Source organism: Prinia subflava, chromosome 2 (genome assembly GCF_021018805.1).
Source record: "Prinia subflava isolate CZ2003 ecotype Zambia chromosome 2, Cam_Psub_1.2, whole genome shotgun sequence".
NCBI lineage: Eukaryota > Metazoa > Chordata > Aves > Passeriformes > Cisticolidae > Prinia > Prinia subflava.
In genome coordinates this window covers 52,424,636-52,449,317 of record NC_086248.1, presented here as the reverse complement: position 1 = coordinate 52,449,317, position 24,682 = coordinate 52,424,636, and the positions used below count along the sequence as shown (strand labels likewise).

Here is a 24,682-nt window from a genome sequence, read left to right as displayed (position 1 = left end):
ACATCTGTGCTCTTCTTAGCAAGAGCCACCTTAAAATGTTAGCGCAATCTCTAATACTGGGTGATCAATGCCCTGTGAGTGACCTGGGACTATCAGCTTCCTCTTAACCTTCCACACCAGAAAAATACTAAAAGAGACAATGTGAGCTGGAAGTGAAAGAGGAAGAAGAATCTCGATGGCATATAATTAATCACAAGACCTATTAATGAAGAATCTATTGTCTTAGCTATATTGCTAGTGTCTGGTTTGTATCCTAAAGCAGAAATATCTGTACACTGGTTTTATATGCATTTCTTGTATTTCTAGAAACACAACATTAAATAGGATGCATTATGACTGTAAAGAGACTTTACAAGCACTGTTATTAATGCAAAATTCAGAAAATGTAAAATGCCAGTGTGATTATTCATGCACAAAATGAATTAGAGAGTTGTGACACTGGGAAGATGGGGTGGGGATGAAAGAGAAGCACAGCAGCTGCATGAAAAGCACTTGGTCCCCAAAGGGTGGCATCTGTTCTTTCAGACACATAATTTTTTGTTTGTTTGTTTTTCTTATAGGCTTTATCTTCTTGAATGCTAACACGGCAAAATAGCACATTTGGGTGAGTCTATATGGCCTGTTATTATATGATATTTTAGTAATATTTTTAGAGCTAAAACAAGATGAAAATTAAGACCCAACAACTTCAGAACAGAATTATGTGTTTCATGTAGTGCTCTGTACAGTTGACATAGCAGGCAACACAGAATACAGAATTTTGTTCTATAAAGATGGCAGGTTTCAGTATTTAGTCAGTCTGTCTACAAACCCTTTCAAAATCACCATCACTACAGGCAGGGAGTAAAGCTGCTGAACACACTGGGAATTATGATGACATCTGGATTTTAGAAATCAGTCTCAAGTGTCTGGTCTGAGTGAAAGCAGAACAGGGATTTGCATCTGGATGTCATTGGTGACTATCAGCCTTAATGCCTAACCAAGAGAATTAAGCTGGAGTCTGATGTTTGTTTAAAATGGCCTTATGGGAGGGGGTGGTGATAATCCATACACTAGATCACTGAAATAAAATTATTTGGATTAGCAAAAAAAGCAAGCCAACGATTACACAGAAAATTCCTGCCTCTTTACAGTTTATGCTCCCAAACACAAGTGGGATTGGAAAGGGAGGGGGAAGATTTTTAATAATCAGGTTAAGTGATAAGGTTTGTAATGCGACCCCCACACAGAACTACACCTGGCCAAGTTAAGCAAAGAATTTAGGCCAGCTTTGTTGCTGAGGGAAGCATACTGACCATCACTCCAGATCTGGGATGTGCAGCAGATGCAGAAGGTCCAGGTCCCACCACTCTCTCCATAACTATGGGAACCTGGCTAGACCGCTTGCTACTTCATCATCAAGCATCAAGAAAACTCAGTCCTAACTGAGAACTCAACTGAAAACAGCAATTATCCACAAAAAAGGCAGTACTGGTAGTTTGGGTTTTCCTGAAAAATTCCCAACCAGTTTCAAGGTAATAATTTCAATCAAAGAAAGCTACTAGAAATCCGCTTTTTGATTAATCAAAATGCTTTTGGACTCAGCCTCTGCTTTGAGCCCTTGGCTAAAGGGCTAATGGGATAAACAACTCCCATCTGCCATGTCAGAAGCATGACTGCCATGGGCATGAGAGCTGATTATGATAGGTAAGACAAAGGCATTTGGTCACAGTGATTAATTAGGGGAAATATTAAAGGATGAACATGCTGTATATCAGTGAAGACATTTCTGCCTTTGCAGTTAATCTCACACCATGTGCAAAGCACAAGTAATAGGACCTGAGAAATCCTGAACTGTTAAGTCATCCTTCCTTCTATAATCCAAAGCCAGTGCTCAAGGTATTCACACAGAAGCTCTTTGGTCACTGCTGTGGGATCCAAAGCCTGGAAACAGCAACAGGATCTGCTGAACTGTGGGCTTGTCTTTTTTACAAAAGGAAGTGTTAAAAAACAGCATAAAATGAATCAGGGAATATGTTGGTGCCACATGCATCACACACATGTAACAGATTTCTCAAAAATACAAAATAGAACTATAAATGCAGGGAAGACAGAAAGAATTAACAAAGGTAACAAAAAGGGTTGTAAAAGTGACTCATCCAACTGGAGCCTGGAAAGAGGGAACGGAAGTAAAATACAATAAACCCACAAGAAATAATGAGTGAAATGAAGGTCAGAAGAAGAACTCACTCACTGTTTCTCATAATGGAAGAGCAGAAGGCACCAAAGGAAAGACCAAGGAGACTCCAAACAGGGAATGAATGAACAAATAAACCACAGACTTTACTACATAAATTTCTATTCATCTGAGGGGAGACATGAGGTGTTATGAATTCAAAAGCTCATATACGTTAAAATAAATTCTAAATAATGATAAATTCATGAAGAAAAACTCTCAAGAAACTCTTAAATGAAGGCTCAAATTTATGTATTAGAAAGTTTTCAATTCTTAGATTTCTGAGCACTAAAAGAAATTCTTAAAAACTATAATTGCATGCCTGCTTATTCTTCTATCCTTTGATAGGCATATACTACTCATGAATGTCTAACTGTATCAATTCAAAAATTATTAATTATGTTCATACTCTGGTTGCAAGCCAATGTGTAAATTTCCATTTTGAACTGCAGTGTGGAAAAAGACACTGTAAAGCTGATAATACAGTAACGAAGATTTTCCTTTTTTAGTTTCAGCTGGAAAGACAATAGTACTTCTGTAGAGGATTTATTAAGCTGTATGTAAAAGGTAGATATTAAGGGGGAACTCCAAAGATATAACATCCAGAATAAAAATAAAAAGAGGGAAAAAGAAGTTTTAGCTGCCATGAACTAAGCTTCAGTCATTTGCAACACACACAGATCTTAGGATATGGTTACTTCATACATTACAAAATAACAAAAAAGTGAGTACATACCAATGAGATAAAATGCACTACTAATAAACGAGACCCTAATTCCGCAGGTCAAACAGTATATTGTAGAGTTACCCATGTCCATTTATTTTGTCACAAAAAATCAACTTCTTCAGACACTCCAGAAGTTCTGCAGTCCTACTACTTAATGAAAACTGCAATGCGGGTTTACAGTATACAATTTCTGCTCTCATACCGAGGAACTTTAAGACCAACACTTTCAAAGATACATCAACATATAAAGCCTGACACTGAAGTTGCCTTTAAATGACAGTTCTACTGACCTCAACTCCTGTTACTTCCATCATATCTATTTTTATACAACTGCAGAACAAACCTTTGCAGTACATCTTGAAAAAAAACTGATTAAAAATAGCCTGAAATATTTTTTGTCTTATCACAAGCAGCTCTTAGGTAGGGTTCTTTTCTTCAGATGATATTTTTCTCCAGTATCCACATATGAATAAAATTGGGTTAATAATGATCTAACAGCAATTTTTTGTTCCATTTTACTTATACATTTCCTTGAGTTGGCAAAGTTATTACAGAAGGATTTCTGACTATAATTTAAAAAAAAAAAAAAACCAGGACTCATATAAAAAGTCTATCTTTGGTAATCATTATGTCTTCTTTCCAGTTAAAAACATGAATGTTATTAAATACTCTAACTAAAAACTACTTGAACTTTCAAAACACTAAATGTAGAAGGAATAGAAGAGCTGACAAATGATCTATACTTTTAGTCCTCTAAATAAGACCAGAGAAGCAGCAGATGCTGATACCTCATATCTCCAAACTTCTTGCTGATAGCCGTTCCTACATTGCTGATAGCGGCTGTTGCTTTTTGCCCCGCATGGCTCAAGGTCTCGTGTGTTTTCTTGTAACTGGAAACAAAAAATAGAACAGAAATAGTGACAAATATTAAAAAAGAGAGACTAGAATCCCTGTAACCAATTTCCCTCAAAGTCCCATCCACTGAACTGTTAAGAAACATAGCAACTGTAGCTCAAAACAAACATGAGTGAGGATGCCCATTTCTGCACAGCTTCCTAAGTGCAGGGCTCTCCAGAGCAATCCTTCACTTCACTTCACCTAGCAATCCTCTTTCCCCCTTGCAAATAACATCCCCCAGATGGGCCAGCACACACTGGTTAAAAGCAGAATGCAGTGATTTGTTGAATACCTGTTTGATACAACTTCTGATTACAGAAAAACATATTTACATCAAGTAAGTATTCTTCCAGCAAACACTGACCTTCTGGCAAAATCTGCTGTCTGAAGCACAGAAAAGAATCAGGACAAATACAGCTCTGCTCTTTCAAGTATATACATATTAGGTACATTTAACAGATATACTTCAAAATGATTCTGTGAATTTAAAACAGAAAAAAAATCAAATCTGTTTCCCTATGCCACAAATTTCCTTCTTTTTTTTTCCCCCCCACTTTTTAGAATTTCTTTAAAGAAGGAAGGTTTGGGGAAGGACAGAGAAAGAAAGATGAAGAAACCTATAGAGTGAATGCCTATTCTTAGTAGGACTGAATTCTTTTAAAAGATGTCACTAATTTCACTTATAGCATGCAGATTCAAACACAGAATCATCTTAATTTACTGATCCAGAATACCTCCTCTCACCCATACAAACCCTTCAGTATAGTTAATTTACTTATTGAGTAATCAATAAGCTTTTCACCACAGACGATTTTCTGCTGACTCAACTAATTCTGAGCATGTCAGAGGCTTCCTTCTGAGTAAATTATCTGATACTCCCAGTGACAAGCTCAGAATTAGAAGTACTGACCTAGTAACAAAAGGAGAGCACACTATAATCAGTATTCTATCCTGTGGCGTACGTTGGCAGACAAGAAGAATTATCATGAAAAATTCACAAATAAAACTCCAATGGTTCTCATTCTCCTTTGAACAAAAACTAGAGGATCTCAAGCACGTACTAAAATACACTGGCAATTGATAAAAAAATTCCTACTGCCTAAGTCCTTACAACAGGGTATTTTCTCCTTATTATTATGTATATGAAAGTAATAACTTTGTGGAGGAAGGAGGGGTAATAAGATTAACATTTGCAGTGTGGCACATCACATTTTATGTCACTTTGTTTTAGCCCCAGCAGGACCTATTGCTGAAAGTTTTCTGTTCAGAACTGTGTTTTACAAACCACAGGTCTGATGGCAGAGGCCACATAATGCTCTGTTCCTTCAGATTTTATGTTTAATGTTAATTTTGATTTTATGTTCCTAACCCACAACATCCTACTGATCTAACAGGTTCTTAAACTGCCAACTGAAAGGGTGCTTGCCTCTATTTTCACTAACAAGGCAATCCACAGGCAGACTAAGGTATGGGATCTCTAGGAGTCTCCAGTTAGATAAGCTGAACCAAACACATGCAAAATGTTGAATAACAAGGGCTAAAATGTTGCAACACTGACAGAAGGAACATAAATTTTAATTAGAAAGGAAGAAGCAATGGTTATGTTTGTTTAACTTATTCTAGTACAATACAGAGAAGATGGAAAATATTGGTTTTTATAGGGTCTCATTTCTTCTTAGCCAGTCTGTCCTTGGACATAGCAAGAATGCAATGCTGTTATTTCACTGAGGCCTCATCCTCTAGCTTAACTAGTTTAATAGCTGTGTCATTCTCTTGTTGACAGTATACTCTCATATAAACTAGAATCGGATGAGACCCTAAAATAAGGATGCTACTATCAAACTAGAAGCATGTAGCTTTTTGGTAACAGTTGCCTATGAAAAAGAAGAAAATCAAATATTCTGTTGCCTGTGGCATCCAAGTCTTAAAGAGTTTGCTTACAGAAAAGCTTCCTAAACTATTCAGCACAGGTAGAATTTTGCTTACGACAAAATAAAGGCCAAGATTTGACTTGCAAGTCTAAAAGGTCCTTTGTAGTGCAACCTATTTACGTACAGGTTGAATGTATATAATAAAATACTTTTCAGATATCCCTCTGAACTGATTTTTTGAAATGACACCTTGGAGTCAATTTTATTTATAGGCATATTTAACTTTATGATAAAATATCTCTGTCTTACCTTTTCACTGCAAGTTCTTCATATCAAGTAAAAACTATTTAGACAACAGTCCAAAATGCGCCATCCAGCAGACAGATCCAAATTTCACTATGAAACATTAGAGTTCCCTCCATATTTTTGAACATTACATTGGTCAGAACACATCTTCAGGAAAGTGGCTGAAATGACACTGATTTTGACATTCCAACAATATTGTGTTTTCTCTGTAAATCCCATAAACCAAACATCCTCCAGTATGTCCGCTAGTGAGGAAGACATGGAGAATGCACTTGTGTTCTTAATACTTTTGACATTACATAAGAGTATAAATCCAGCTAAAACTGTTACACAACTAGTCTTTTTTCAGCACCAACTTCAGCAAAAATGACCTATGACATTTCCCCTCCTCCCTTCAGCAATGCTGAAGACAAGCTTTAAGGAACAATAAAATAACAAAGGTGAAAATAGACCACAACATGCAATACCTATCAGCAGAAACAAGAAACATTAATTTGCATCTCAGCAGAGCTTTCTGATAGCTTTAAAATCAACTCCCCTGCCCATTCCCACCTCTCCACCATTTCATGTATCACTATGCCTTCTTCATAAATAATCTTTCCACAGAGCACATTGCCTCACTGTAGCTAGTGATGTGCTGTGTTGATATTTGGATGTATGATGCACTGTATTTTGGCTCAGATATATTTATTCTTGTAGTTATTTCCTATTTACAGCATCCACTTGATACCTTGCCAAGCACTCTGGTAACAATGATCTCTTTAACGTATTTTTTCTGTCATCTGATGTCTCAGTTGTACTGCACATTAATCATCTGACCAAGCAGTTTTCATCATTTCATGTAACTCACAGCAGCTGGTACTTTTGTTTCAATGCACTGAACAGCTTACATAATTTTCAGAAACCTTTACCAGCAGAAATAAAGTTGGATATTCCAGGTAAGAACTACAAACACTTACTACCTGGAAAAGGTGCTCTATGTATGGTTTACGTCCTCCTTGCACCACCAGGTGCTCTGCATGCTACGTCATCTACAACACCCGGACACTCTCCTCCTTTCAGTGGCCACTGCTAGCAATCATTAGGTGAGTGCTGACCACCAGCTCATCGACACAGGTGACAGCATCTCAGCAGTCAGTCAGCCAGGAGCTCAGATTAGACCACTGATTACAAAACTTATAGGCAGAAATACCCCAGCAAAAACAAACTCAGGTAATATAGGATACAGGGATTCAAGAAAGAGCACCTTCCATCCAAGTCATAGAGTGCATTTTTACACAAATACATCATTACACTCATACAAAGGCATGATCAGCATTACAGCAGGTAGCATCAGCAGAAGTAGAAACAGCCTACTTGATTTATTCAGTTAGAGCAGGAATTCCTGTTCTGATTTTGTGCCATCTTCCATAGCACAGAGAACTTGCTGGTAATGGTTAACAAGGGTGTTATTCTGTGCTTTCACTCAGGGCTTAACAATAAATATTTATCATGTATTTCATGGACAAGAGGGATTAAACTAATAAGTTATATCAACCGCTGTCTCGATTGTAAACTTGTAAATAACACTCACCTGTGAACATTCAAACATTATATATGACATAACCTAAGAATTTCATCCATCAACTTCTGATTATAATTTTGTTTTTAAAATAGGATATTTCTTTAACAGAAGCAATTATTTATAAAACTGATTATCAGAAGTTATCACAATACATGCTGATATTGCAGTTATATTCCAATAACATGCTCAACATAATTAAAAGGAGCTTTAAAGACAACTCATGTCTCCAGTGCTCTAATATACAAATAGTATGTAGGAAAGGTAGATTTGCAGCATATTTTGACTGCATTTTCACTTGACTGTGTCATATACCACATTTAGGTTACGCTATCCTGTGACAACCAGATCTCACTATATATCTCACTGTGCTTTTTACAGACAGTGAGAGGAAATATAAGGAGATACTGTTTCATAAAACAATATGTGAAGGAACGAGTCCTTTATAGAGAGAATAGCCAAACAGCAGCCATACAGAGAGAACTAGAGAACTAGACATTTAAATGGCTAACATCATCTGCAGGACATGACAGGACAATCATACTCATCTCATCTCAGTACAGAATTACCCTTCATATGGCAGTTAAATGTAGCCTTCTCTCACAGGTGCAATACAGGGTGTGTTGACAGAAGCAGGCTACACATATAATATTTATATTTTGCATGTCAAGCTGCACATTTGATGTACTGCAGTAAACGATAAATAATTTTTATTCAGCTGCTGTCAAATTAGTATATTTGCTAATTAGTACATCTTCATTCAGCATTATGCCTCTCCATCAATGCTTGCTGGCAAAATTAGTCCATTTGAGAAACCCTTGCCTCACAGAAGATGTAACAGAACTCAAACAATTAACAACAAAACCATACAATAGAGCAGAGCCTGGTAGCACAAGCCATGCCCTCTGGAGCTTACTTCTTTTCGGTTTTCAAACCATTAGCCAACTTAGAATGATTTTTCTGCAATCTATCTAAAGCATCTGGATCCCTGAGAAACTCTCAGCTACAAAACTATTTTTCTGTTGATTTTCTGTGAGAAACGGCTCAGCATTAACTAAATTATGCTAATACACAAATGAGATAAATACATATGAGACAAAAGGTACATAAAACATTCTCTAAGAGCGTTCTTGCTGTCATTTTTGCCACAAATGAACTCTAAGCTGTTGTGCATTATTTTTGGGTTTTGTTTTGGTGGGTTTTTTTTAGTACTCTCCTGAAATTCATTCCAACTTCAAAACCAAATGACAGATGTATTTTTTGTCATCCTTCCCATTTTAGGGATGCTAAGAATTAACTGAAACAGTGCTGGCATTCGGATGGGTACATACGCCTAAATCTAGGGAAGTATGCCCCAGGTAGTTCCTCTCCCACAGAGAGAGGAAGGAGAGAACTAAGGGGACTGAACCTCTGCAGGCTGCAGCAGAAATCTGTGTGCAGCACATGGAAGGTGACTGTTCAATAGGCTGGAGAGAGTAACAGGTCTGGAGAGGTGCCAGACAAAGGTGACAAATGTTCTGGGCTGTACTGCCCTGTAACCTTCAAACACTGGGGAAGAATATGGGAAACAGTTGTTTGAAATGCATTATTTGTGCAATGCAGCACAGAATGGGGCAGGGAGAGAAGTGTGCTACTTCTGGCTCCTCTCCAGGTAGAAAAGCTAAAATATGTTTGCTGAAGTAGAGATGATATTAAGACATTACAGGCAGTTCATCATACCTGAACTATATCAGTAACACTGTCTGTGGGCTCTGTGCTGTACATTAGATTAACAAAATTATGCAGATTAAACACATCCCAGCCTCTCTTTTCCTTTCTACCCCTGCCATTCTCCTTTTCTTCCCTTTCATTTCCTTTCCCTTCCCTTTCCTCTTCCCTTCCCCTCTTTCCTACTATTTTTTTCTTGGATATTTTTAATCCTTGTAATTTCAGAGATCCCAATTTACCTTTGGGCCTCCCTTCCCATCCTTACAGTCAGATATACAAACATAAGGATCACTATAGTACACATGTATATATTTTCTGGTGCCCCATGATAATTACAGTGGGTTTTTTTCCTGAGAAATGAACATCTGGAACAGATCACCTGACCTTATTGTGGAATTTCCACTAGCTGAAGGTTCTCGTGCAAACAAATGGACACACATCTTTTGGACAAGAAACAATGAGAACAGACTAAGCTAACTTCTTGAAGTACTTTCTCTTCATTATGCTACCCTTCCAAATTCAAGGCCATAGACACATGTGGACAAGCAGCAAAATAATTCTCTTTGAAGACAGCCTGAAGGTTTCCTGATTGACCCAAAGGAAGCAAAGGCAGTGGAAGGGGCGGCTCTCTTTTACTTGCATATAGCACAGACTCACACACAGGTAATGTACTTGCTAAAACAAGCATAGAATTTCTTCACTTACACAACTGTTACATTTACTTGCAAATTTAGAGAGGAAAATGTCAAAAGGTGATTACACATTGCCATGAACAGAAACACCCACATTTCTTTTACTACCACTCGTAAGAAGTATGTGTGTGGGAACACAATTTACTTAATTCCTAGAAGTCACAGAAGGACTGTGGCTGTCCACAAATTATATCTGACTTACTGAAGAAAGTTCTGAAATTTTGGAACACATTACCATATATTTAAAGTTATATTAACAAAGACTGTCTGTACCATAGATTGCAAGCCTAAAACACATGCAGTGCAACTATTACCTTCTATTTTCCTATCACCTGGCAGAAATTTGAATTATAAAACAGTAAGTTCCCAATAGTTGTTGAAATCTATGCAATTGTCCTCAGGTTTCCTGCCAGCAGAACTAAGCTTGCTCACAAAGCTCAGCCAGTAGTCAATGAATAGAACTTTATTCTGTCTAGAGGAAAAGGCGAAGTCTATGTTGAGTGTTCTTGTCCTAAATCTCAATTAAATATCACATGAAAGAACAGAGCAACACCAAAACCTTCCTAAAAGGGCTTGAAAAGACAGGCGCCACCTAAAAAAAAGCCCAGGGCCCTGTCTAGGAAACATGCTGTTTGGAGCCGACACTTAGGTTCTCTTGATTTTGGCCTATAACTCATGAGCTTTTCCCTTTCTACAAGTGAAAATTTCTGTCTGAGGTCAAAAGATGAAAGCTTTGTCAGATTCCTATCCTAAATGTTAGCCTGGTGTGGGCCCACTTTCCATCACATCAAAGGCTTCCCAGCCCCCCAGTTGGAACCACTAAGCATATTGAAACATTTCACTACTACAGCCCTTGAAGATAGAATGGGTTTCCTCTAATTTTCTAGCTCTTCTAATAATTTATTTGCCATGGCAGTACTGATGCTTACAGTGGTCCGAATGTCTGGAGTATTTATTTTTTGGAGAGGTTTAGTAGCAAACAAAGCATTTTCATCTCCCTAGAAGCTGTCTCCATAGTTATTATTCCATCCATGGGTTGAAAGGTTAACCATTTAAACAGAGGAGATTTAGGTCTTATAACAGTTGATAACATTTTAAGAAAGGATGACAAAGAAGTTTGTGGGAACTACTAGGCTAGAGTGAGTTTATTGGTGGGTATTTTACAGATAAAACTGCTCCTTAGAAGCTCAGTAGAATTGAAATATCTCCCAAGAGGACAACACTATTATGTCTTATGTTTTATTTTTCCGAAGAACTACAGAAGAGCACCAAATGAAAAGCTGAGGGACAAAGCTGAGCATGGTTACAACATAAATGGTCAGCAAAGGGTAAGATATCTTGTGGATCTACGTCTTTAGTTCTTAATATGAGGGACTAGTGAAAGGCTGAAGTAACCCTTGTAACCTTCTCCATATATAATGAAATGCAATTTTATAATTGCACCAAAGAATACAATTAGTTGGGACTTTGTCTGAAAAAAATGAGGCAACAGGAGTCTCAGTAAGTTCAAAGAGCAATGCAGAGTCCTGCAGGTTGGGATTAATATTCCAGTAGGGGCTGGGGATCAACCAGCTGGAAAGCAGCCTTGCACTAAAAGGCCTGGAATCCTGGTAGAGAACAAACTGGGCATGAGTCAGCATTGTGCTTTAGCAGCAAAGGTGGCTAACAGTATCCTGGGGTGCATTAGGAAAAGTGTGTAGAGTTTGAGTGAAGTGATCCCTCCCCTGTCAGCCCTGGTTATGGCCACACCTGAAGTGCTGGGTCCTGTTCTGTCAAGGCAGACATGTAGGACAAACTGGATTAAGTCCAGCAAAGGTGCATAAAGATGGTTAAGGACTGGAGCACCGCTCATATGAGGAGGCTGGGAAAGCTGGGACTGGTCACCTTAGAGAAGGCTCATGGAAGGATCTCATCAATGTGCACAAACAACTTAATGAAAGGAGGAAAGAAGACAGAGGCAAGCCCTTTTGAGTGGTATCCAGTAAAAATGCAAGAGGCAACCAGCACAAATTCAATGCAAGAAATATTAAAATATATTAATATTTTAATATTTAAGAAAAATGTTTTTCATAGCAAAGGTAATTGAACATGGAACAGGTTTCCCAGAGAGGCTGCAGAATCTCCAACCTCAGAGATATTTAAAACCTACTGAACATAGTCTTGAGCATTCTGCTCTAGCCGGTCCTGCCTGAAAGAGGCAGTTGGACTAGAGAGTCTCCTGACATTGCTGTCAAAACCTCAAATATTCTGTGATTCTGTACAAAATGAGGTTAATCTTCATCAATGCTGTCTTCTACCTTAATCTACTATATGGTGAAAATCTGAAGCACGGAACCTAAGATCTGTGGGAACTTTACAGAAGCACCACCAAGAAGCTTCAACTGAATACAAGGCATTCAGATTACGTAAAACCTTTCTGTTGTAGCAGAACAATAATTAGAAAAGCTCCATTATGGTCTTTACAAATATCCATGTAAAGACATTTGTAATTATTTCTTAAGTTAAAATAAATAATCTCAAAATCCACCAACATGACCCTGCTTCTAGCATCTAAATAAGAATGAATTACCTATTTTTAAAATATAAAAAACCTTCATTGCTAGAAGTTGAATATCCACCCACCTCTATTCACTGAAAACCCAATCATTAAAAAGGTGTGTGTGGGAAGTCATTCCACTTGAATGCCTTACCACCATGAAGCCAAATCAAACTCAAGGCAATCATTTGCTCTCCAGTTACTGAAGTCCTCTATAGCAGAACCCCTTGCCTCCCCCAACACATAGATTATATTAAACATCAGTGCACTGAATATTATAGGAAATTAACAAGGAACTTATGGCCAACCATTTAAAATGCAATTGCTTTAAAATAGTCAAAATCTCAAGTTTAAATTTAATCAGTAAAGGTGGCATGCATCCTGTAAGTTAGGTCATGACTCTTAACTCACTTTACGGGACTGTTTCTGAGAGAAGTCCACCTCTCTTCCTCTAACTCCACTCTAACCCTGAGAATGCATCCCTAAATGGAGAGCTTAAAAAGATTAACAATAAGTGGACAAAAACTTTCGTGCTCTGTGGCTTTGAAAAGTTACCTGTTAAAGAAAAGTAGTTTTAACTTACAGGAAAGCACACCAGCCAAGTGAAACAAAATTTGTCCTCTTAAAACCAGGTCATTTTAAAATTTAAAATGAGTAATTGTGTATTTAGAAACCTAAAGTACAGGCATGTAAATATTTTGAACTGTTTTTTTAAAAAGCTTTTTTTAAAACAATTTCGTCCTTCCTAAATCAGAGAATAATGCTATCCCACTGCTATTTTGGTACAGCAATGAATAACTTCTATTACTTAACACCTCCATTCTTAAGAATGCTGGATTACCATGATTGTTACCAGCACTGGTGTTCTGGCATGAGGATCTAGCCAAACTATACAGCAGTTGGACCATAAACATGTGAATTTTTGGGGGCACAAATGGAACTCCTGCTGCTCAGTTCCACTTAAGAATTTCTGGACATTTACCACCTAATGGATGGTAGTTTCTGAAACTCATCTTAAATAAAAAGTAGCAGTTACCACACTGAAAAAGTATCCTAACTCTATCTTAGTGGAAAACGTCAATGTGGAAGAAAAATGAAAAGCTATCTGAGAACTCGCTACCAAATTTCATGTAAAAATGAAAGTTTTTGTTTCAAAATTTTGCTAGTCTCTCCCAGTAATTCTAGTTCAGATGTTTCATGCCCCTCTTCTCTTCTAAAGCTTAGTGTCTCTAGATTGTTCTCTCCTAGCACATCCCAGACATCCTCACAAAGGCAACACTAATACCTCTGCTAATGATGTGTCATGAGAAACAGGACCTAGATAAGAAACTGTCCAACAGTGAGAGATAGAAGACATCCATTTTTATCGAGGGGTTTTTATTTGTCTTCTCATGAAAACACAAACAATAGTTCTTTTAATGTAAAAATGTACATTTTAACATGTTTTACCAAGTCTCTGTCAGCACCTTGAATGCATCAGGAGGAACTGCTAATGCTTTTATCCCCACTCCTCTGAATTTGGTGGCTCAAGGCGAGATCTGAAACTGCACAGCAGTAAGATTATGGTGAAAGTGTTGTGCAAGAGTTGGGAGAACCCTTGTTAAGCATCTTTTCCCTTCATTTGGGAGCAATACTAAAGCCTAGACTAAATTTAAGGTCGAGTCATATTACTGATATGCCTGTATCTGGCCAGGTACCTCACAGATCTTGAACCCAGAGACTGGATTCCCTTGCTTGACCTAGGACTTGGCTCATCAGTACAGATGCACTTGGAGATCTGAACTCTTGGCCTGACCCTCTGCTGTCATTGGACCTGCGCTCTGCTCTCTTTGTTCAGGTATTGTGGGATTGCTTCTTCATGGATGATGCCACTGCCACCCTGCCTTCCTTGCTGTCAACTCCCAGCTCAGCTCAGTTGTGGAGAAGCTCACTTTTCCTTCTCCTCAAGTGTCAAATTCAGTTGTCAAATGAAGAGGGAAAAAAAAGCAAATGACTTTGCAGACAGCACTTGATGAAAGGTGGGTGGTTCTTTCTACCAATGTTGCTATTAATTCAGCCCAAAAAGTTTTAGAAAAACATGGTATGTTCATATGTGTAAGTATAAAGATCAGTACTCACGCAGAAGTTGTCTGCATATCATGCCAGCTTTTGCTAAAGTTCTGCTTCAGTTCATTCATCAAACTTATGCCAAGTTTTTGTTTAATTTCAACCAGGTGCTTCTCTTTGGCTGCTAGCACTTGCCGCAAAGTTGAAATTTCATCCTCTAGCTGAGAGAAACAAGGAGAAAGGTGTTAGCCTATTCCCACAGAATGATAAACACATACAATATTAAAAGGTTAAATGAATCTCACAAACTCATGCTTTTTGTAGGTATCTAGAGAGACAGAGTCAAGTGCTTGTGGAGGTCACAAAGGCATGCCCAGAACAGAGCTGGCACTATGTTAAATTAATGCCTCTGTGTCACCTATTCTCACCATCACACACATGCATCTCATAAGAGAGAGAATTATCCAGTAAGAAAGCAACTTCACCCAAATCTGCCTAAGGGCATCAGAAGTCTCAAACACCATCTTTTCATTCACTAGTAAAATGGGAATGGTTTTCATTCACTAGTAAAATGGGAACGGACAGGAAAAGAGAAGACTGGAAAATTCAAGCAAATATCTTTCTTTGAATGCACAGGCTTTTAACTTCATATTTGCCGATTTTTAGTCTTCTAGCCCTGAAAAAAACATATGCAAACTCTTAGGAGCAGGTTAAAAAAATAGAAAAATTGCATGATAATATATGACTTGAGAGTACAATCAAATGCTATAGCCTTGTCATATGAGTCTTATTTTAGGCCTTACATCTTTCAAAATTGTAACATAAAAAATTATAGTTGAGCTATTAACATGAGTGATCAGTACCCAAAGCAAAAAAGCACTCAGAAGACAGAGCAGATTAGTCTTTCCAGAGATCCTAGTATTTAACCAAACTCTGCAATTTCAAGCTGTAAAGATGTCATCCAGCCCAAACAGAGAAATATAATTCTCCCTGTAGTAGACTTTTTTTTTTTTTTTGAAACATTTAATCAAAGCCAGTGTTTTACCAAGACAAGAACCAGAAGACAGGACTGTAAGAAGAGGGACTTGCAGAATTGTCCTGTCACTGGCTCAGAATCCTGCTCCCTGGGCAGCTCTCCTGCAAGTGAGCAAGGATTTGCATTCTTCATCTGGAAGCCTCCCAAGGCAATCTACACAAGCAGCACACAGAGATACTGAAGCTAACAAGGGCAAGTGACACCAGAGCAGCTGCCTTTCACTTCAGGTTTAGAAATTCCCTTACCAACTGTGTTCCTTTCTCCATATGTTAGTAAGGTAACATATGGCAACTTATCTCATTACCATATGCTAAATTCCCTGGAACCACAGTCTCCCTGTGATTTAAACTCCATAGGCTTCAGGGAATGATGCAAGAACCAGCTGAAACAATGCTGAGCTCCAAGCCTATATTTAGGACACCAGTACCAGGATTATTTTATTTAACACATTCATGCATTCTGGTTCACTGAAAAACTGGCTGCAAGCTCAGTGCTCTTGGTGAAGTCTCATCCTTGAATCCCCCAGCTATCAGTTTCTTTTGTCATTACCTGGTAACTAAATATTCAAGCAGCAAAACTATGAACACAAAGCAAAATCATGATCTTAGTGAAGCAGATACTAGTATTCACCAGTGCCTGTGATGCCAACACTTTATCAGTGCTATTGTTAGAAAACAACAATCCAAATTTCTTTATTCCTCCCCATGTCCTTTATGCTCCATTATATTCCTAACCTGCAAATGGAATACTGTCAAGACACAGGTGTCAAGAGTCTCTCTTCTGAGAGGGTAATTGGTAAATGCTTACAGAAGAAAGCACAAACGTCAGCATTCCTCAGGCAGCAGCGCAGAGTTCCTTTTGGTTGTTTCTCACCAAGAACAAACCCCTCAGTGCATGACTGCCTGTGCAACACTGCTGAAGAACTGAACTTAAACTGATGCCAGGACACTCATGGGCCAGCACTACGGTGATCATCAGGTACTTGGATATAATAAACATTTCAGGGCTTCTATTAAAATTACTTTCCACCTCTTCCATTGAATAGACATCTTAAAGCTGTGACAGCCTAAGCAAGCATTAGCCATGTGCTCAATGGCAGAAGTATGAACAACATTTTTGATTAAAGAAAAGTAATTTATTATTTATAACACAGCAATTAATTTTGAATTGACAAAATCCTCCTCAACTTCCATCATTTTGAAATAATGACAGATACAAAGCCGCCCTCAAGTGCTCAAATACCAGTGATGACTCTGAAGTAGGTAGAAAGTAGCTACAGTACCTTACAGCAGGATCTTGGAAAGCATTTAAGCGTGTCACTTACCTAAGTCTCATGGAAGTCAGGTATCACCTGTTTAGGCTTTTTTTTAAATTCCACTTTTGTAAGTGTTTACAACTCCATCATAAAACTGGGGGTTAAGTCAACAGAAGTACAAGCTTCTAGTTCTCATGCTTCCCTTCTTCCAAAGTGCAACAGAGTGAGAAGAATATAGATGCACCATATAGAGGCAAAGTTCCCTTTTCCCGTAAGCAGAAAAGGTATTATTATATTCTTTCCTCAAACTGGGAACAAACAAGCAGTAACACACACTGCTGAACCTGTGCATCAGCTAGATCAAACCAGATAGCTCCTTCTGGGAAGGTGTGGGAGGGGGAAGACACCAAAGAGTAAATGACTACTTTGATGAGTGTAATGGAAGGACAACTGACAGCAGTGAGCAAGGTAGCTCAAAATCTCAGCCCCCAGCATGACTCAAGAGTCATTGTACAATGCTCCTCACAGTGAGGGGGGCGGGGGGAATCTGTTCTGCTAACAATCTTCTGGCCTTATGTAAAGCTTTTGGGCTACAATTTTCTGCTGTTATTCTGAAAAGTCAGACTGACCTCTGTAAATTCAAATGGCTGTTAGAAGTTTTTGTAAGAGTTACTCATTTTAGTTGCATTGTAGAAATCCTAAGGTTTGATTAGAGTCAGAGCCCTGCTGTGTTGGCTAGGCTACAAATACAATATCAGAGTAAGTCCATGCTCTGAGAAGCTTCCAGTAAAAAGAGACTATTAGCGGGAGAATAGGAATAGAGGATACAAAAAAATCCTGCCAGAAAAACAATAGTGCTTGTTCCTCTCCTAATGTCAGAGTGGGAAGGAGGAAGAAAACAAAGAATATATAAGTTAGATACACAACACTGAGACTGAACATATGTTTTCTGTGTAAATAAATGCACAACAGGAGATCACAAAGAGATCCCCATTTTATCAACTATTGATAGCAGAATTAAGGATGATTTTTACCTCTCCCAACAGAAAGAGAGGTGCTTGTTCCTACAGGCTCAAACAGGTATTACGTAGCACATAAGGACATGGAAGAAAACAAAACTATCATCAGTGGAGCAGAAAGGGCTTGTAAGTAGGGACTAATAGCTTTTCAAAAGGAAACTTTACCCACTTCCCACATTAGCAACTTTTTCTTTCTGAAGGAGGCCAGGCCACACATTTTTGCAGTCTTCTCTAAGAGTCATCAGCTTTATTTAACTTTAGACTTTGTTCAGACTATGACCATTCTAGATTCAAGTTTTCCAAACCTTTCTTAGCATAATTATCAGTTTTATTTTGCCTTTAAGCATTGGCTGCATGCCAGTAAACTGCTGTGAAGAATTCAGGAAGTAATTCCTGATCATAATATTTGACAGGCAATCTCTCAGGCAAATCTCTCTCACAGAAGTACAGGAATGAAAGCATTTCCAGCATGAGCTTCTGAGAATTCTCTACTATGGCAATCAGTAAGCAGCAGGGACACCCAGAAACATTTGAGATCAATTCTGTTAAGAGAGCTGTATCATTCTCAGATGATTGCAGGAAGTTCTGACTTTTTTTCCTTCCTTGTTTCTATCTTCCTGTGAAGGCCCTCTCACCAGAAAAGAGAATCACAGAATGGCTGAGGCTGAAAGGGATCACTGTAGGACATCTGGTTCAAGCCTTATCTAGAGCATGTTTCCCAGGACTGTACCCAGACAGCTTTTAAATATCTTCAATGATGGAGGCTCCAAAACATCTTGGCGTACACAGCTCAGTCCCACACACATTAAAAACATGCTTCCTGATGTTCAGAGGGAACCTCTCGTGTTTCAGTGTGTGCCCAGAGCTTCTGGTCCTGATGTAAAGCCAGTAATGAATATGCCAACTCCTAACTTATTTGATAAACTGAACATGCAAATTTTCAGCTTCCTTCTGATTGTCTACAGATGTGACAGGATCAGCAAAGAAATAAAAATTCACTAGTAACTCCGAAATACAAAGATTGATAAAATTTTATAGTGAAAAAACAGTCTTCTGTTACACTTGAAAATCTTGAATCAGCACTTCAGGTAAATTACTTGAAAGTCATTACAAATGTTACTTCTTAGAGAACTTCCTAAGTACTACAACTTAACATCAATTTAAGTATTCCAATTAAGGTGAACTCTTCACATTCATATGGCTGTGATTTCTGTTATTTGACTCATATTTCAAATAATTAAATGTACGATTCTCCCCATTTTCTCATTATCCATTCCAGAATTTCACTTTTCTGCAGGATTCTGAAGCAATAATTAAAACTGAATCCATCCTTCCATGATAGACCAAATCTAGACAAACTCTTTAATCCTAGTAATAAAGAGATCACAGAGTTCACACCTTTTTCCTCCCATCTCATTATTTTTAAGCCTCTTCACAGTATCCTGACTTCCAGACTCCTGAAAAAAGATATTACCCTCTCAAAACACCTCAGTGCCAAAGGAAACAAAAATGTGAAGAATTACTGTGCTTGTTGTCATCAGCTTCTCCTGTAACCATCATCATTACCTTTTCCTTTGAGCACCACAAAAAGAAATTTTTCTATCAGGTGGCACAACTACTGTAACAACAATACAACAGACCTAATGAGAACACCTTGCACTCTTTTTCAAGGAATATTTATAAATAAAAACACGTCTTGACTAAGATGGGAACACGCACTTGACTTTTGCAGTACAATCATCAAGTAGAAGACACTTAACCTTCAGTAAACAGATATAAGATTATAGGCTACATTATTGTAGCCTAGAATAATTTTACCAAAAATGAAGGGCATGGCTTTATGATGTATACTTCATCCTACAATTAATAGCTTCCAGTTTAAGGAAGTAGAAACTGTAACACTCACAGAAATTCAAATTCATTACCTTGGCTAGCTCAGTCTTTAACTCTTCTTTTTCTTCTTCAGACATCATATTGGTGAAATCAACATCAGTGACCACATCTTCATCTGCTTCATGGAACGACTGAGTTTCCAACAGTCCTTAAAAAGTTAAAAGGTCAAGACAACCACTATTAATTATTTTAATTATTGTATTGGCCTTCCCTAAAATCCAAGAATAATATTCACACACTAGAAAATAAAACCACAAAGTAAAAACAACCTTTTCCTGCTACAATCATTTGCATTCTGCTTCTCTTTGCTTCTGAAAGGCTGTTGGAAGTATCAGAGGGTAATGTCTGCACAGAAGCAATTTAATGTGTATAAGCACCACTCATTCTCAGAAATCAATCACCTTGGGCCCTACTAATCCCTGATAAGGCATTTTCTTGCTTCTAAAAATACAGAAGGAAAAAAAGAAAGCTTTTTCTTCAAAATAAGAAAGCTGGCTAATGTGGATCACTGCAAAGAGCGACAATAGTACACTGAATAATAAAGGGGGTATATTACAAGGCCAAGTTTTCTCTAAAAGTACCTCTGCTTGCAGCAATTTGAAACCTTACAGATGCACACAGTTTGCAGAGGCAAATGCCATACCTATTGTTTGAAATTTCTGAATGTTAATGAGAAGCATTCCTTGATTGCTGAATCTAAACCTGTGAAGGGGAGACAAATACACTAGACCTCACCACTTTCTTCAGCACGCCTACAACAAGCAAGATAAGTGCACACATAAATGCTTGCAAGACCTGGGGCTGGCTGGCATAATAGATACTGATGAAACAAAATATTTCCTATCTCTCAGTCATTCAGTGAGGAGAAGATTGTTGGGGCTCCAGCTGCTAAGAGCCTCTCTTCTTTATGGTCTGCAGAGAAAACAATACAAACCATGAAATAACAGAAAACATTCTGGTTACTTTTGAACTAGTTTTGAAATTCTGGATCTTCTTCCGTTGTGGAAGAAAAATCTTATCCAGGTTACACCTGGGACAGCACTTTCCCCTTTATTTCAGTTCCCATCAGGGTAATCAGCCATCTCTGCTAACTCTTGACACCTGTATACTGCTTCATATGGAAGAGAACAATTTCTTTCCTAGCTCCACGGAGGCCTGTATATGCTATTATACAGAGATTAAAATACAGCTTAGTTAAGCTGGGGCATTAAAGAACAGAGGTTACAAGGAACAAGTCTTTTGAAATTGAGTACTTTACATTTTCATGCAAAAAACAAAATTCCCTCCAGCCTTCTGCCATTTCCTTCATCCAGAGTCCCCCAGTGTACCTGGATTTCCTTGTATTTAACAGAGCAGCACTAATTTGATTCATACAATCAACTTCCCCGCAGAACAGAATGGAGTGAATTCAGCCTTGTTAATTACAATCTTCGCTGAGTGGGAAGATAAAGAGCAGCAACACAGGTGCTGAACCCCTGCCTAGCACCATATGCAGAAATAGATCACCACCCTTAAGCACAAAACCTTTTAAAAACTTGAAAGCATACAGAAGTAGTTGATATCTTAGCTATTACCCAAAAAGCAGCTTGCCAGGAAAACAGAGATTGCTGAAGTCACAACAAAAGAAAAGCATATTTATTCAGTAGGAACACTCCCAAATCACCTTTATTAACACCCCTAAACACATCTCTAAACACAATTGTTATTTGGTATTTGTTTGAGGATTAATAGTGTTGCTATGGGACTCAAGCTAAACTTAGTCTGCACAGTCTTGAAAGCAGTCTATTTTTTCATGGATGGAAGAGCAGTGATACAGGGCAGCTGCTGGAAATGCTGGGAAGGCTCTAAGGGGCAACAGGGTTGAAAACCCTAAAGGGAAGCCTTGGGATAGATGTTGAGATGAGGTGATCCTGGAGCAACTGATGCTTAAGCCAAAAAGAAAGCAGATCGATGCTCAAGGGACAACATTAGTTTGGGAATGGATAGGTAAGAGATGGAAGCCAACATGGACAAAATAATCAGAAACAACTGAATAACACTTATCACTAGGCCAAATGGTCAAGTTTAAACTTCAAGACTGGACTGAAATTTTACAATCCATTCCAAAACAGCAAATACATGTCAATCTTCTCTATGATCCTTTACAAACTCATCCAGTTCCTCTCCCAATTTTCGTCCTTTGCTTCTTGTTTAAGTCCTCTAAAATCTAGTCTGATCCTTCAGCCTCCACTTTCTTGTTCAAACCACCAGAGTCTTCCCTAATGGTCACTGTTCCTCTGCAAAGTTTTCACTTCGGTCATCTTACAGTTCCAGTCTGAACATCCCCAGCATACTGTGGGTCACAGCCTTCTTTAGGCCAGTCGGAGTTCTGAAACTTCCTCATGTGAGAACACTTAGATTCTGGTAGCAGCAATTGCAGAGAGGTTACAATTAGGACATTATATTTGTAATGGAGCACAAGAGCGGTCAGGATCCACCAGCTCAGACTCGTACTGTACCAGTTGACCCCTGAAGTTACAGAGCTCATCAGCCCAGATGTGCTGATAACCTAACACTGTGCTTTGGAGCCTTGAGCTAGGACTGATGCTTTGGATCACACGTGTGCCAATTGCTCGGGATTTGTGGGTGTCTCTGCAGGGTGTGACTGCAAGGCCAGCAGAACATTTTCTTCCAGTCACTCGTTTCTCTCTCTACATACTGTCATCTCTCATACTTTAGTCTCCAGACTGAAGGAAGTTCTGTGATTCCCTGACCATACAGGAGACAGAGCAGCCTAGCACCCTCCAGCACAACTGAAAGGATGTCATGTAAGCCCACCTACAAGTTCTGCTCTTGTACAGTCTCAAAATCCTGGGTGGGCATGGAACAGAAGCATAGAATCATAGAATACCCTGAGTTGGAAGAGACCCACAAGGATCATCAAAGTCCTGCACAGGCCAACCCCAAGAATTGTACCATGTGTTTGAGAGGACTGCCCCAGCACTTCATGAACTGTCAGGCTTGGTGCTGTGACCACTTCCCTGGGGAGCCTCTTCAGGGTCCAACCATCCTCTGGATGAAGAACCTTTACTTAATATCCAAGCTAAACCTCCTCCGAAACAGCTTCAGGCTGTTCCCTCAGGTCTTGTCACTAGTCACGAGAGAAGAGATCAGTGTCAGCCTCTACACTTCCTCTCATGAGAAAGTTGTAGACTGCTATGAGGTCTCCTCTCAGTATTGAAGAAGACTGAGGCATTTTCCTCTCCTGCTGAGCTACATAACCTAACAACACACAGGAATGGCTCTGGTGAAAGACAGTATTTTTGCCTAAAGATACATAGGTATTAGTTATGAATCATGAAGGCTTGATCACTCTGGGAAGGGAATTGTACAAGTAGCTGAGTTGCTCTCAAGATTAACATAAGGTCATTGGTAGCAGGAAAAAAATTGCCTTCAAGTTGCATTCCCTCTCCTCTTACCCATTCCTCCCAGAAACACTGAAGATCATGCCTTGTTTCCAGCTGTGGTCAAAACTGGAATTGTGATTAAATTGTTCAGATGCAGAGCTGCTATTATTTCAGAATTGCACTGATATCCAGGTGTGGAATTGGAAATTAACTTTGCACCCTATTAGAAGAGCAATTCAGTTGCTGTGTGGGTGAATAGCTTTTGCTTCACCTTGTAGTATAGGTGTTACAAGCTTCCCTGAAAGAATTAGGAGCTCATCTTGTAGATTACCAGCCATTTACAAAATCCTATGGCTTCGGTGATGTCCTGTATCTCTTATGTCCTTTACTAACAGCACAGTATTTTAGGCATAGACCTCCACATACTGATCTAAAGCACAGGTTTTCCAAGTTTCATTCAAGCAGGCCACTAACAGGTAAGGCATGAGGATAGAGCCTACACACTACCACTAACATCTGTTTTCTTTTCCTACTATGTCTTACACAGATTAAGTTAATTCTGTTGCTCCCAAATTTAATTTCAGCTGCTGTCTGCCAAGCGGTTCTATTACGCTAAAGAAAAAAAAAAAAAAAAGCACACAAGAGGCATCAATGGAGCAGAAGCTGTCTTAGAACTTGCTCCTTGAACTTCCCCTCCCTCATTTGCCATGGTCAACTAAGGAGTTGTCATTTGTCATTACCTCCCTCTATCCCCATCTCTCCAATTCTTCCATTTGCAATGAAGCTCAATCCAGAGCTTAATCAACAATTAGCTCTGGGATCTGCTGTCACAAAACTCTGCCCAGAGACAGATGCAAGACCCACTCCACCTCCCTCATTATCTCTTCCAGACAGCCTCTTCTTGTGGTTTAGGATTGCTGGAGACAAGACTGTAGGTCCTATGGTCTCATACAATTTCCTGTTGCTACAGCAAGTTACAGTAATAATATACTCATATAACTCATTTATCCTCCACAAACAGGCAAACTAGTGATTCTCTCATATGTTACTTCAAAATAACAAAAACTTCGCCCCCATAAAGCGTGGGAAATCATATAGTAGGTTCAAATCAACACAAAACACTGTTTGGCTTCTACTTTAAAGAAAGTTTTAGTACTTACTGTCACATATAATTAGATAAAATATGAAAGAAACATTAAAAGTATGGGATTATCAGTAATTAGGAACTGCAAGTCATACAGAAGGATCCAAGTTGAAACAAATGAGCAGAAAATCCTTTGTATTAGGAGATTTATATAGAAAGAAGTAGGAGGTGGATAGCTGGGGGAACACATTTATTGTGTTCTTGTGAAAGATTCATACGACAAGATAATACAACAAACATGCAAGTTGTTTCAGTGTGCTGAAATGGGCATTTTTGAGTTTTCTCCCAAAGTTCATGGTAGTTCTGGCTAAGACTAGTGACTGTTAATTCTACAGTGTGCTGTTAAATCTGATTTAATGCAAGAAACTGTTTCAGCATGGATCAGTACCTG

At 38.6% G+C, this 24,682-nt stretch overlaps 1 protein-coding gene across 3 annotated transcripts in view; it reads right to left on the bottom strand.

Annotated features, from left to right (window-relative positions):
- Positions 1–24,682, bottom strand: part of TPD52L1 (TPD52 like 1) — a 50,790-nt gene that overhangs the window by 11,982 nt on the left and 14,126 nt on the right. For all 3 annotated transcript variants that reach the window (XM_063389940.1, XM_063389941.1, XM_063389942.1), the window contains exons 2-4: positions 19,794–19,909; positions 14,631–14,779; positions 3,731–3,832 (exon numbers count right to left, since the gene is read on the bottom strand). In XM_063389940.1, coding sequence (XP_063246010.1) covers positions 3,731–3,832; positions 14,631–14,779; positions 19,794–19,909 — 367 coding nt within the window. The remainder of the gene's footprint in view (positions 1–3,730; positions 3,833–14,630; positions 14,780–19,793; positions 19,910–24,682) is intronic.